At 27.1% G+C, this 15,087-nt stretch overlaps 2 protein-coding genes across 4 annotated transcripts in view; one reads left to right on the forward strand and one right to left on the reverse strand.

The window, feature by feature from the left end:
- Positions 1–3,893: 3,893 nt before the first annotated feature.
- On the reverse strand, positions 3,894–9,435 carry LOC117172308 (RNA transcription, translation and transport factor protein). 3 transcript variants are annotated; one of them, XM_033360084.1, is made up of 5 exons: positions 9,265–9,435; positions 9,096–9,145; positions 6,583–6,804; positions 6,419–6,517; positions 3,894–4,531 (listed from the first exon to the last, which is right to left on the reverse strand). In XM_033360084.1, the coding sequence occupies exons 1-5, from the start codon at positions 9,297–9,299 to the stop codon at positions 4,167–4,169; spliced, it is 771 nt and encodes a 256-aa protein (XP_033215975.1). In that variant the 5' UTR covers positions 9,300–9,435; the 3' UTR covers positions 3,894–4,166. The 3 variants fall into 3 exon arrangements, with proteins under 3 accessions (XP_033215975.1, XP_033215976.1, XP_033215977.1); XM_033360085.1 differs by having other exon boundaries at positions 9,276–9,413; XM_033360086.1 differs by lacking the exon at positions 9,265–9,435 and having other exon boundaries at positions 9,096–9,257.
- Positions 9,401–15,087, forward strand: part of LOC117172309 (F-box only protein 7-like) — an 8,377-nt gene continuing 2,690 nt past the window's right edge. The window contains exons 1-2 of the mRNA XM_033360088.1: positions 9,401–9,601; positions 11,386–11,634. Coding sequence (XP_033215979.1) covers positions 9,426–9,601; positions 11,386–11,634 — 425 coding nt within the window. The 5' untranslated portion in view covers positions 9,401–9,425. The remainder of the gene's footprint in view (positions 9,602–11,385; positions 11,635–15,087) is intronic.

Below are 15,087 nucleotides of genomic sequence, written 5' to 3' on the forward strand. Positions count from 1 at the left end.
CTTAAAACTTCAAACTTAAAACTATATTTTCAATATTTAAGTAAACCTTCCAAGTTTATACACTATAAAAACGTTAATTACGTAAATATTAAAAACTAAATATTCTAATTCTTCTTATTAAATAAGTATTCCCAATTTTTATAGGTTTAAAAAAAATAGAAAGTTTCAGCTCAAAAACTGTTGGTAATCATTTTCAGAGGCCAAACAGTTTTTATTAAGTTTTAAATTGGCATCTGAAAAAGTACTTATTTTCTCTATTTAAATTGAAAAATCTGAATATAATACGACAATTTACTTGGACACTTTGAAAATAACATTTTTAACTCACTTTATTGTCAATCTTTTTTTATAATTCTAAATAATATACCCAAGCGCTTTATACTTGCACATTTTTATAAATGTTTACGTCTTATCTATGAGAAAATAATATTTTAAAAATAGATCTTAGAAGTTGTAGAAATTATCTCAAAATTTGTTTGGTTAGTTTGGAAAAATTTAATGTTGAAAATATAAAACGCATCTACGAAAAATGTAAAAGAGCAACACCCTGAATATTTTGATTACTAAAGGTTTCAACATTTTTTTATTTATAAGTATTTAAAACTAATGAAAATTTTCAATAGTTCAGAGAAATTTGAACCTGCAATATTTGGCAAAACTTTTTAAAATTATTTCAAATTTAGCAGGCCTGTATAATCGTTTCATTCCAAATTTTATAAGGGACCAAAAATGAAATTTTTTATTATAAAGATGTTTTTATATCTTAAAAAAAAAAAGAATTGCATATTCCCTTAACCATGTAAAAGGTTCAATTAACAAAAATCTGCCCGCTACGCGAGCACATTCTCATCACGCGCTACGCGCGTGGCTCGGCAGTTTCAGCGCGCTAAGGGTGCGCGTCTGTTGGTTCTCGCTCTTTGCGCTTGGTTATTATATTTTCGCACATTCTTGCGCAAACATTTTAAAATTAAGACTCAAAACATCCACCAGTGTAATTCTGTGATTGTAAATTCTCTTTTGTTAAAAGAGCTTAGCTCGAGAGTTTGAGCGCATCTACGGCCGCATTCGTGCACAGAACTTTTAAAATCCAAGGTCAACGGATCGACAACTGTAATTTTGTGATTGTGAACTCTCTTTTGTTAAAGCTCTTTCGGCTTTAACGAACACATTCTCATCACGTGTCTCTTGCTTCGCACTCGATTCTGTCCAAAATGTCAACTTTTCTACATTATACACAACACTTTTATATGAAATATAATATATTTTTTATGTAACTGCCTGGGATTGCTTATTCAGACATTGCAAAATAAAGTACACATTGTATTTATCATCATTATTTTAATATTTGTTTCGTAATTTTTTTTTAATTGTATTCTTAGCTGCGCTGAAACATGTATCACTTCAATCAATGTATATCATTAACAATGATATTATACAGCCTTTGTCATTACCATTCATAATATGCATAAAACTGGAATCATACTAATTCTTATTATCTTGTTTTTTTTTTTTTTTAATTTTTAATCTTATTTTTTACGATTGAAAGAAAATCTATTCGTCCTATCGAAAAATGATTATTAATAAATTTATAGATCTTTTTAGGCGAACAACTTTTGTCTGTTAATTTTAGTTTTTCCTTTCTTGACTTTTTTTCAAATCATGCGTTTTTTGACTTAAAATGTTCATTTTAGTTTGTTTTTTTGGGTTTTGAAAATGCTCTAACTCTAATAATTTTCTTTTTATAGAAAAAAGTCATGAGGATAAATTGTGTTTCTGAGTACTATGAATAACTTTAGATAGAATTTTGAAATCTTGAAAAAATGTGGTTGCAAAAATTTTGAAAATACGCTCACTTTTTGAATTTTTATCCAGAATAGCTGGTTTACGAACTTGTTCTTTTTTTAGGCCTTAAAAAAATGTGCCAAAGCAGAGTCCAATCTTATCAATTTTTCGAAAGTTATTGTGCCTACAAAATACAGACTACAGACAGACCAGCACCTTCGTAAAAATCGTTTTTTTTTTGACTCAGTGGGTCTCAAAATGTGGAGATCAGATGAAAACCGACAAAGTAAAATTGTACATAAAACCAATACCTTCTCATTAGGATGAGAATGTAAAAATTCTCATATTATTTTAGTAAATAGTTTAAAATTTATCAGAGATTTTTAAGGTTTTAAGCAGATATCTGAACCAAATTTTTTTAAAGTTATGAGTTCAATCTTTCGTCATAATCTGAATGACATTTCCAAGCTCTTTAGTTTTGTAAAGTTTTGTGAATTTTGTCTCTTTGAGAAAATCATATGTTCAAAATAAAATTTAGGTTCTATAAATTATCTTGAAATTTTTTTGGTGATTTGAAAACTATTTAAGGTTGAAAAAGTAAAATCAGGTATAGACTGCAGGTACCGATAAAAAATGGTCGGTACCGGAAAAAGTTAAAAAACATGTCGACTTTTGAAGGATTTAAGATTTTCCTCCTAAGATTCCAGGGATTTTTTCTTGTTGAAAAATTAATACAAATAAAATATTTAAAAACATTTCAAATGATTTCCTAAAATTCCGGAAAAGTGCCTTGAAGATTTTAAAATAAAATGTTGCAATTTTGCGAGATTACAAAATTTCAGAAACAGGTGAAATAAGTTTAAAAGATATGTAAAAGATTTTAAGAAATTTCAGAAAACTTAAAATATAGATTTTTGATGATTTTGAAATAAAATTGTGAAATTTTATGAAGATTTTGAAAGGATTCAAGATAATACAATAAAATGCAGGCGATTCTTCGTAATATCTGGAAATATTTAGAAGGTTTGAAACGATTCAAAAATAATATAAAACTAATAAAGATTTTTAAAAATAGGGATTTCGAAAAAAGAAGCTTTTAAAGAATTTTGAAAGGTTCCTAGAATGAACAAATTTTCGTCTGATTCCTAGGAAAATTTCAACTATTTTTGTATTTTGAAAAATTAATTTTAAGAGAATATTGGAAGATATTTCCAAAATTGTCAACGAAGAATCTGAAAGATTTTGAGGCAATTTTGTTTAATTTTGCAGAATTAAAAAATAAATTTTGCGGAAAATTCGAATAATTTTAAAAGATTTTTAGAAGGTTTAGAAATTCTGAAAAACTTCAAAAAGTAATTTTCATAAGATTCATTGGAAAATTGTCAATGATTTTTTATTTTGAAAAATGAATTTGAAGATGAAATTGAAAAAGATTTCAAAACATTTCAAATGTTTTCCTAAAGTTTCGAAAAAGAGTGCAGAAGATTCTAAAGCAACAAGATTTAATCTGACAAGATTAACAAATAAAAATTCGAGAAAGTTTAAGACATACACATTTGGAAGAGTTGGAAAGATTAAAAAATAACCATAAACTTGAAAAGATCTGAAACAAAATGTTTAGAATCTTGAAAAAATTTTCGAAGGATTTTAAGGGGATAAAAAATTATTTTCAAACTCTCGGGGAAATTTGGAATAATTTTTTGTTATGAAAAATTAAATCTTTAAAAAAATATATTTAAAAGATATTTAGGAATTTAATAGGTTGTCGAGAGGTAAACAATATTTTAAAACTTGGAAAGATTTCCGAGAATTCATAAAATATTTTGAATTTTTTTGCAAACTTTAAAAAATCCTAAATATCTCTTCAACTAACTCGATTTTTTCCTAATATTTCGTTAAATCCTGTAAAATAATCAAACTTTAATTAAAATTATGTATATTATTTTTGGACACATCTGAAATGTTGAAAAATCTTTTCAAATTTTCTCAAAAATCGGAAAAAAATTATATTCACACAACTTTAAAAACAAACTGATAGAATACTTATTTCCTTGTTCTCAGATCTCAGACTTAGATCGAATTTAGGTGTTCCAAAACTTTGAACAAATCAATGTAGTTATTCGAAATTTTTATTCTGTATTACAAATTATTGTTACCTTCAAAATGAAAAATTACATGGGCGCATAGTGCGCGATTGATGATGTTAGTTCCTGGTAAAGGGGTTGTAGAAATATGCTATCAAAATTTATTTCGACTAGTTTCATAATATCGCAAATTAGTACCTAAATTATAATTAAAGTATTACAAAAACACTCACGAGCACATTCTTTTGGCAACAATAATGAAAAGTGACTGTTTCTAATTAAATTAAACAGCAATCGGTCTTAAAATCCAACTTTTCCCAATTTCGTATCCGTTTTTGGATTGGCAGTAATAGTTTGAACGCTGACGATTGCTTCGTTAATTTTCGTTTGCAGATCTCTAAGATCTTGAATGTATAGGAGATTCAGAATTTTGACGGCTTTGTTCAGAAGTGGATCGCCTAAATCGGAGCCGTATTTGAAATCCAAGACGGGAAAAGGCTTGCCTTTCGGGATAAAGGCGCTCGGATTTTGTACGACAGTTGGGCTTAATTTTTTGCGAACGAATTTGCTGCAAGCTTCCAAAGTCACCAAATGATCCGGATGTTCCTGGATTGACAGAAGCTTCGCTAGGGAGCTTACTCCTTCCTTGAATTCTTTACTGTCGACTTTAAAACAAAAAAGAATTTCATTGCAAAATGATTTTTTATTTAAATGAAAAGAATGTTCAATTATACAATACCAAATTCGTAACTAGTATTTTCTACGCTCAATGCGAATGGAGCCCCTCCCCCCCCCCTTCCCAGTAAAAAAGAAAACAGCGCCACAAGCAAATACTTGAAAAATCTCAAGGTTGAAATGACAGGCTTTGAAAATACTTGCAATTTTTTAAATATTAACATCTGTTGTTGCGATTTTGTAAAAATTCATGGAAAACTCGTCAAGCTTTTTACACCCTTTAAAATTCGTAAAAAGCCCATGAAATTCATTCTCTGATCACTGATATCCTGGATAACTTTTTAAAATCCTTAAAAATTTTCTGTAATCCTACGAAATAATTTGAAAACCCCTAAAAATGTTTAAATCTCGATAAATTCCTTGAATTTTTTAAGTACCTTTAACGCTTTGAAACCATTTCAAATACCTTTCAATTTATAACATCCATTAAAACATGTAAAATCCGTAGTAATGCTACTAAAATTAAATTAAATCCTATAACAATTTTTAAATATATTATGTCTTTTAAAATTCCTTAAAAAAAAAGACGAAATATTTGAAATCCCGCAAAATTCATAAAATCAGATTAACCCTTTTAAAATCCCTTAAAATCTTGATCTTGATCTCTTGCAATTTACAATAAGCAGGATGATCGTTTTAGTTGAGAAAACATATTCTCTGTCATTTCATGCATCGCTAAAATTTTTCACGATCCTTGAAAATAAAAAATTTGAACTCTTAAGGCTTACATTTTTTGTTTAAGTAATCAAACCTAAACTGCAAATTAAAACACTCAAGTTGAACTCTTTTAAGTTTTAAACTTTGAAATATGAAGCTTAAAACATTTTTATTTCAGATTTTTTTTATTCAAGCGCTGAATAATTTATACATATAAAATAGAAGCTTTCAGCACTTTTCAATTGATCAATTTAAAATTAAATATTCTAAATTTGTACAAATTAAACAGTTTAAAGATTTCTAGTTACAAAATATAATTCCACGCTAGAATTTTAGATTTTACAAATTAAAGAATGAATCAATAAATTTTTGATTGTTCAAAATTATGCAATTTTAAGTAATTTTAAGTTAGAATTTAGCACTCTGAAATTTTTACTATGCTAGGTAACTATTTAAAACAATTCATATTTAAATGGTTTAGTTTTTAATTTTTAACTGCTCATTTCGAATTAACAGCCAAATATTGCTAAATATTAAAAGATGTTTTTTTTTAAATTAAAAACTTTCAAATTCAAGGGGTTCAAAATGGAATATTTTAGATTAAAAAAATATTTGAATGCAATTTGGATTTAAAAAGCGTTCAGTTATGAATATATTAATTTGAAATTATTCTAAAATTAAAAATAGTTTATAAAGTCTCAATCCGACGTTTAGTAAATTATGTAATTTTGAATAGTTTCACAATCATCTTGTAAAATGAATTATTGTTTGATTTTTAGTACTCGAAGTACAGGTCAACTTTAAAAATAATTAATATTTACAGTTGTCTTCAAAACTCAAATTTAAAATTCTTTGAATGTAGACTTAAAATGAAAAATTTGTAATGTAAAATATTTTAGAATTGTGCATCTTAAACGAAATATTAACCCTTTACGCCATGGTGCTCCTTTTTGACCGCTTTAAAAAAAACATAGTTTTTAACAAATTACAAGAACAAAAAGAAAATTCAAAGCATTGCAGAACTTTATTTGATATTAAGAAATCTTGAAAAAAATTTTTTTAGCGGAAGACTGTTAACGATTCATTTACTCCCAACAGTTTTCTGTAAACTTGTTGAAATTCCCTAAAATTACTTGAAGCCTTTGAAGTATAATACTCACAATTCAAATTGTCCAATGGATTCGTGGATTTAACTGTCGGAGCGGCAATCTCGTTCTTTTTTTTTGCCTTTTTACTCAGAAATTCTTGGTACACTTTCTCTGGAGATGTAAAATTTAGTTAAAGCAAATGAAACAAACGAATAATTGGATTTTTGAGAACTTACGATTATCTTCATAATCATATCGAATTGCTTGTCCTAGGAACCATTCTACTTTATCCGGCATTATTGTGGTTATTGGACAGCCAACATCTTTGCAATATCTATCAAATGATTGAGGCCATTTTTCAGATTCGATGTCCCGCAAGAAATCTCGGTCTTCTACTTTGTAGTATCGAATTTTTTGATCCTCGAGCCATACAATCAGGTTTCGAAGTTCGTTCGTATCTGGAATTTGTTTTAAATTGGTTGGTTTCAGTACTTTTCAAAATAGAACAAATAAGGAGACATGTTCAATTCAAGAGATACTAAAAAGAAATGTTCTAATTGGAATTCTTTCAGGTTTAAAATTTGAATTTTTAACATTTTAAGATTTTGCTCCACTTTCAAATCTAATTTTCGAAATAAATAAAAAAAAGTTTAAAGATCTTTCAAATTTGCTATCGCTATTTTTAAATACACAGCTGAAATCTACACTAGCGTGAAGGGAATTCGCCTAACTATACCTACGCGGGTTTTTAGTTTTAAAGTTCTCAGAAAACTAAATAAAATCTTTTGCTTATTCTAAAGAAATAGAGGTAACTAGACTTTCGGGGCATTATAATAATGGAATATTTATTTACTATATTAGCAATTTTGTGTTGAAAAAGTCATTATTTTTAGCAAAACAAAACTATTTCGTTGAAAATTAACTTTTTTGGTGAGAATTCATATTTTCGGATTGAAAAGTCAACTTTATCCCTTTAAGTAGAAATTTAATTATTTTTTGGTTAAAAGTACTGTTTGGTTGAAAATAAATCTGTTACAATCGAGAATCAAATATTTTGTTGAATTTCGCTTTTTTAAGCTGAATTCAACTGTTGGTAATTTAAAATAAAAATTTTCTTTGGTTGACATATTAACTAACATTTTTCTCAAAAGTTCATCTATTTTGTTTGAAAATTCATCTACTTGGTTAAAAGTTAAACTACTTTTTTAGCAATTTACTAACTTATCTGGCTAAAGATTCATAATTTTAGTTCAAAATTCGTCTCTTTGCTTAAAGATATAACTTCATATTTGGTTAAAAATTGTTTTTTTCTCTGATTGAAAATTAATTTTTTGAAGTAAAAAAGAAAGTATTTTATTTTTTATTAAAAATGTATCTTTTTTAGATGAAAGTTAAAATATTGGTTTAAACGTTTAAATATTTTTTTTGCAACTTCGTCTTTTTGTTGAAATATTTACTAATGTAGGAATTTGTAAATTTATTGGGAAAACTAAACGATTATCAACATCTAATAATAAAAATGAATTTAAATAATCTCAATCTTTCTAGTTGAGAATTCACGTTTAAGTAACTCGAAATTAGTATCCAAATTTTATAACATCAATTTAGATATTTTCAAATTCTGAAATAATCATTTTGGCGAGTCCGAAAATTTGAAGCATCCTGGAGTTTTTGTTTTCAATTTAAGATTCAAAATGTATAGCCTCAAAAATCTGAAGCCCATAGGTTTAAAAAGGCTTGGAATTTTAACACTACCAATTGTAAGTTTCCTTATTAAAATTTTAAAGCGAATTAATTTGCTTTTTCCAAAAACATGACAATCTTAGAAAACAATAAATAAACTTTTTTTAAAATTTCTGTTACGACTTGAAGAGCATAATTTAGAAATGAAAAACATTAAAAATTACACCATTGCAAAGCAGAAGTCATCCAAATTGAAGACTTCACTTCGAGGCCCTGAAAAAATATTTTTACTAATGAAATTTCAAAACTAAAAATGAACAAACTTGGACAATTCAAATAAAAAATAATCCTTAACTCCTGAATCTTAATAGCTGCTTTAATTTGAAATTAAGTAATTTATAAAGTTTCATTGAAATTAATCCTTGAGCGTTTTTAATTTAACATTGAGCTAATTATTATTGATTTCAATGGGAAATTATTTAATTCTGAACAACTTATGTAAATTGTGTAAATTGTAGAGAAAAAATTTTGAACTGTGATTTTAGGTGAGATTTGGATTCATGATCGGTCAAGTATTATAAGGCTTTCTTTTTTAAATTATACGATTTTGAGTTATTTAAATGAGAACCAAATAATTAAAAATGTTATCGTCATAATAAATTATTTCAATTTTAACCTTTTCTGTTTTGCAAATATTTCGCTATAAAGGAATTTAATTTATACTTGCACAATTTTAAACAACTTAAATTTGACACGACAAAATGTTAAACGATTAAATTATAAATCCAAATTGGTAGAATTTTTTAATTACGAAAGTTAAATTATATTTCAAAATCTTCTATTGTGGTTTTTAGGTTTTTAGCTTCAAGTTTCCCAACTTTGAGGTTAGGACAGATTCTTGTTTTAATCAAAAGATGTACATCCAAGTACATTTTCATATACTTCTCTTTAGAGAATTCCATATTTACTCATGGTAATGATGAAATAGATTCCAAAATAATTCTCAAAATTTAAAAATCTCACCCCAAGCTAACCTAAAAACCGGAATTTCCAAAAATTCACTTACCGCTTGTATTAACTTTATCCCAGTCTTCATAATCCAAGGCCTTGAGTTTTCTGCGGAACATTTTATCACTTTTTTAAGTCTTGCTTAAATAATTGCATGAAAAATGCAGAAAATGAATATCTTTTTAACACAACGCAAGTAAACGACTTTACTCAAATGCTTTACTCACACTTTACTCACTTTTTGAACGCGATCATGATCCATGCAGATATACCTCACATACACAGCGATGATTAGCAGAAAGCTTTTGCTTTTGCGAGAATGTCAAACGGGATTTTTTTCTAAATTTAATTTAGTTATTTAAGACGATTTAAAAAATTAATAATTAATATGTCGCATCCGTATTTAGTGGAGGAAAGCTCACTTGTTGAATTAGCTCCAAATTTAGAAAGATTGGTGATGTCACTTGACAATAATGCAAACCATCACGATTATCTCGTTGCTGTTGTTATTGTTGTTTTGGCAGAAACTGGATTTTTCATTACTCCCGAAGACGATCAAGAAGGGTAGGTTTATTTCCCATTTATTATTTATAACTAATAAGGAAAAAATTGTTTTTTTTTTAAATTTTATAAATCGGAAAGAGAAGCTTTGAAAAACCCAATTTTGGTTGACATTTATTTTTTTAATTCATATTTTTTATTTTTTTTTTATAAAAAGGGTTACTTTTTTCATAAACTACGTTGCCATTTTAAGGGATGTGGGGCTAAAAAGTATAAATGGTGGCCAAATCAGAAAATCCCATCAAATTTTGGGTAAAAGTTCAGTTTTGCATTGAAATTTTGTATTGAAAAGGTTTATACTATTAAATTTTTGGTTTGGAATTCATCTCGCTTGGTTAAAAATTCTATTATTTGATTGGAAATTTAATTATTTGTTGAAATACAACTATATTGTTAAAAAGTTAAAAAATATTAAATTACTTGTTTTTAAATGAACTTTCATGTTAAAAATTATACTATTCTGTAGAAAATTCATCTTTTTGTGTTGAAAAATCAACAGTTTAGTAGAAAATTACACTATTTAGTTAAAAATTAAACTTTTTGGTTGGCAAATAATATTTTCAGTTTGAAAATGCAACTTTTTCTAGATAATATGTCTTTTTGCCTTTAAGGCTAAATAATTTTGTTGAAAATACACGTATTTTGTACAAAATTCGTCTTTTTCGTAGAGAATTAATATTCTGGGACAAAAATTCCCCTCTTAGTTTGAAAATTTAACAACTTTATTGAAAATTCATTTTTTTCAAATTATTATTTTTTTAATCTGAGAATTTAACCTATTCCACGTTTGGTTAAGACTTCATTCTGCATTGGATAAGTTGGAAATTCATTTTTTGTATAGTAACTTAATCTACTTGGGCGAAAATTAATTTTTTTTGTTGAAAATTTAACAGTTTTATTAAAAATTCATCTTTGATCTTTCGATGAAAATTCAACTGCTTTCTAAAAAACTGGTCTTTTCATTTTGAAAATTCTAATTTTTGATTGAATTTTCATCTTTTTTTATTTGAATTTCGACCATTTGATTGAGAATGTATTTTTGTATGCTGAAAACTCAACTGTTTGGTTAGAAATACAACTATTTTGTTTAAAATGTAATTATTTTTGGAAAATTTAACTATTTTCTTATAGTAATCATTGTTGGTCGAAAATTCAACTATGTTATCAAAAGCTCATTCTTTTGGATTGAAAATTCATCCTGTTTGGCTTAACATTTATCTTTTTTGGTTGAAAAGTAAGTTTTTGGTTAAAAATGCATCCGACTTCGAAAAAATTCGTCTTCTTGGCTTGAAAATTGTACTATTTGGTTAAATCTTTAACTTTATTTGGTAAAACTGGTCTCTTTTACTGGAAAGTTGATGTTTAGTTGAAAATTGTATATATTTTTAATTCGTCTTTTTGTCTTGAGAATTCATCTCTTTGGATAGAAAATCTTTCTTCGTTTCAAATTCAACTATTTTTCTGAAAAGGAAATAAAGGCTTGTAATCTTAGGAGTTTAAAGAGTATCGTATTCAAGTCAATGTGCTTTGTATTGAATATGTTATCTATATTAGTTTTTTTTAAAGAATTTATAAACGTAAAATTAGTCTTTAGCTAACGGCTATGTTACTTTTCAAGGGGGGGGGGGGGTGAAAAGTCCAAAATTGGAAACGTAGTTTATGAATAGCACATAACTGAAAAAAAATATATTTTACAACTCATAACTAACATTTTGCATTCAAAATATCTTAAGATATTATATAATTAAATTATTTTTATTTTTTACTTTTTTATTTTTCTATTATAGATGGAGGATAAGCTCACTTTACATTCCACGAAATTGGAAATCTAATGGAATATACCAGTTTACGTTACGATACAACATTTCTCGTGAAATTGTCTGTAAATTAGTTGGAGTTCCAACAGGAGACACGATGATTTTGAATTTGTGCAACGGATCGACTCGTTGCATCGTTTTTCAGACTCTGAAATACATTAATCCACATTCCAGTGATATCAGTGGAAGATTTTGGAATTTAAAGGAATTTTCATTCAGGTTAAATTGACCAAATATCAATTGATTTTTATTTTTAAAGTATTCGAAATTTTATTAAGACCGTATCCATCAAAGGCGGATCCAGAAAGGGGTGACTGGGACGAGTGCAGGCCTCTGACTCACCACAGTATTGACAATATTTGACCATTTTTTAAAGCGATTACACTATTTTGCTACTATTTCGAAAAAATGACACTAAATACACTATTTTAAAATTAAAAAGACGAATTTTCAACCAAGAAAGATTTTTCAGTTAATAAAGAAAAATAATTGCATTAAAAATGTTGAATTTGCGAACCAAAAACTTCAGCTTTCAACAAAACAGTTAAATGTTCAACGGAATAGTTAAATTTTTAACCAAAGAAATCAATTTTCAACCAGAAAGATTTATTCCCTACCCAAAAAGGTCTATTGTCAACCAAATGCATAATTGTTTAACCAGATAGTTGAATTTTTGACCAAACAGACAAATTTTCCACAAATTACATATATTTTAAACTATAAACTTTGAAAAATGGATATGATGCTAGTCCAAGTTTTATTTATTTTTTCGTCCCGAAAATTTGGTGACTAAATAGTTAACTTTTTTTCTAAAAAATATAAATTTGTAACTATAAGTAGAGTAGAGAAATCTTCATTTACGCGCATTAATTAAATTTCTTGTTAAAAAGTCACATTTTCGTGTCGAACATTCAACTGTTTTATGGAAAATTAATTTTTTTTGCTTGAAAATTAAACAATTTCGTATAAAACTCAATTTCAGTTCAGTTCGGTTTTATACCAATTTGTTTAAGTTTCAAGCAAAAAAAAAAAAAGAATTTTCTATAAAACAGTTGAATGCTCGACACGAAAATGTGACTTTTCAACAAGAAATTTAATTTAGAACGAATCAGTTAAATTTTAAACAAAATACTTTATTATAAACAAAAAATTGATTTACTATTTAAAAGACGAGTTTTTAGCCAAATGCACAAACTTCTAACCATTGAGCAAAATTAATTTTCAATTCAAAAAAATAATTTTCTACAAAACAGCTTAATTTTATAACAAATACTTAAATTTTTTCTAAATTGTTTAATTCCTAAGCCAAAGAGACGAATCTCCTTTAAAACAGTTTAATTTTTAATAAAAAAGTTAGTTTATAATCAATCATTTAAGTTTTGAATTTAATTAAGTTTTGATTTAACACGAAAATGCGTTGAAGTTTCAACCAAAAATTATGACATTAGTAAAGTTGTCGAATTTTTAGCAACAAAAAAAATATTTTGAATCGAATAATAAAATGTTAACAAAAGAAATACTGTTCAACCTAAAAGAATGAAATTTTACACAAAAATAGTTGGATTTACCTATTGGGTTCCATTAATTTAATTGGAATTTAGGTGGAAAATGAGAAAAATGAAAAAGACTAGGAAGCCCACAATAAAAACCTTTAAAAAAATGAACTTTTAAGAAAGTAGTTTAACTTTAGCAATGAATTTGAATTTCCAACCTAAAAAAATTTATATTTAATTAAAACTATAATAGTTGATATTTCATCAAAAATATATTTTAATTTTAAATATAAAACAATTTCATTCAACAAAAAAATACGAATTTCTAAAAAAAAGTAATATATTTTGAACCAAATATTAAAATTTTCAACAAAGAAAATTATTTTTCTACCAGAAAGACGAATTTTCAACCAAATTGTTGAATTTTTTATATAAAAAAATGGAATGGTTCAATTTCCATTAAAAAATATTTTTTAATTTAGTAAAGTGAATTTTCGATCAAAAAGTCGAATTTTTATGAGAAATCTGAATTTTCGACCGAATTTTTGAATTTTCAACGAAGCAGTAGAATTTTAAACAAAAATGATTAATTCTCCACCTAAGAAGATACATTTTTAACGACAACAATATGAACACTATATGTAATTGAAAAATATAAGTGGAATTTATCACCTTATTATATTAAATTTGAAAAGTTCTTTTAGTAAATTAACAATCGCCTCCACAGAAAAATTTTCTGGATCCACCCTTGAAATCCATTTCAAACTGGTAGGTTCTACACGAAGTCGCGGAATCTCTCGAGGACAATATTATGTTGTTTCTTAGAGAAAATTAAGCGATACGTATTTTTATGATGTAAGCAAAAATTTGAATTTTGTGCTCGGTTTAAAAAAAAAACAGAAATCTTTTTCTCTGTAACTTCTACAACCTCTATAACTTCTTAAACCTCTATAACTTTAGATAAAATCTATATAGGTATTTTAAAGTTCTCTTTCGACTTTAGTAGAATTTATCTTCTTTTGAAATCCGCCACCAAATTTAAAAATGATTGAAAATTGATCAAATACCGGCGGGTTTTCAATAAATATTAACAGTCGGATTTCTAAAAAAAACTCACACTTATATTTTTTGTCTCAATGTTTTGTTGAATTTTTACTTTCATAAGGGGTTGTGCAGAAATTGCGCAAAGTTTTTTCATGAAACTTTGAACCATGTACCCCCATTTATGAGGATCCGTAAGTTTCGCTCCTCCCCTCCCAATCTTACGTCATTGTTTTCGCTAATTTACTAAGGGTTCATCCAAAAATAACATAAGACTATTTGCATAAATGAGGGGCTTGGTAAAATATTACTATTTCTTATCAATTAACAAAGTGGTTCAAATAAGCAGTGGCATTAAACAAAATTTCTGCCGATAGACATGATCTTTCAAATAAGAAAGAGTTAAACTTTTAATTTAGAAAGATTTTTGAATCAATAAAGATACAAATTTTCATCAAAAATATTAAAGTTTCAAGCCAAATTCTCGATAAAATACATACATTTTTAACCAAATAGTTGAATTTGCAACCATGAAGATTAATTTTCTACTAAAAACGACGATGTTGTAATGAATATTGTGAAGTCACTAGACGAATTTTATTTTGAAACTAGAATATTTTGTCGGAATAGTTTAAATGCACGTACAGAAAGTTTTAAAAGACCGACTCGTATAAATTAAAATAAATGAAACTAATTGATTTCGGTGACTTTTCATTCGTTTATAACTGCGAGGTTCGGGAGGAAACACGTGTTTTTCAGAAATTTAATACTCTATTTTTGACAAGAGGAAGTAGATGAAGTGAGGGGAAATTAAGGGTGGGGAAGTGAATGGATGGGAAGTAGAGGAAATTAGGGAAGAAGAAGTAGGGTAAGTGATGGGAGACGTATGGGAAATAATGGGAGGGGAAATGAGAAGAAGTATAATGGGGGAATAAGACGAGGGGAAGTAGTAGAAATGAAGGGAAATGAGGGAGAGGACGTGAATGGATGGGAAGTAGAGGAAATGTCGGAAGAAGAGGTAGGAAAAGTGATGGGAGAGGAAGCGAGGAGAAGCAGGGGAAATGAGGGGAGAAGTAAAGTAGGTGAATGAGACAAGGGGAAGTAGTAGAAATGAAGGGAAATGAGAGAGAGGAAGTGA

This window comes from Belonocnema kinseyi, chromosome 5, assembly GCF_010883055.1.
Source record: "Belonocnema kinseyi isolate 2016_QV_RU_SX_M_011 chromosome 5, B_treatae_v1, whole genome shotgun sequence".
NCBI classification, from domain to species: domain Eukaryota; kingdom Metazoa; phylum Arthropoda; class Insecta; order Hymenoptera; family Cynipidae; genus Belonocnema; species Belonocnema kinseyi.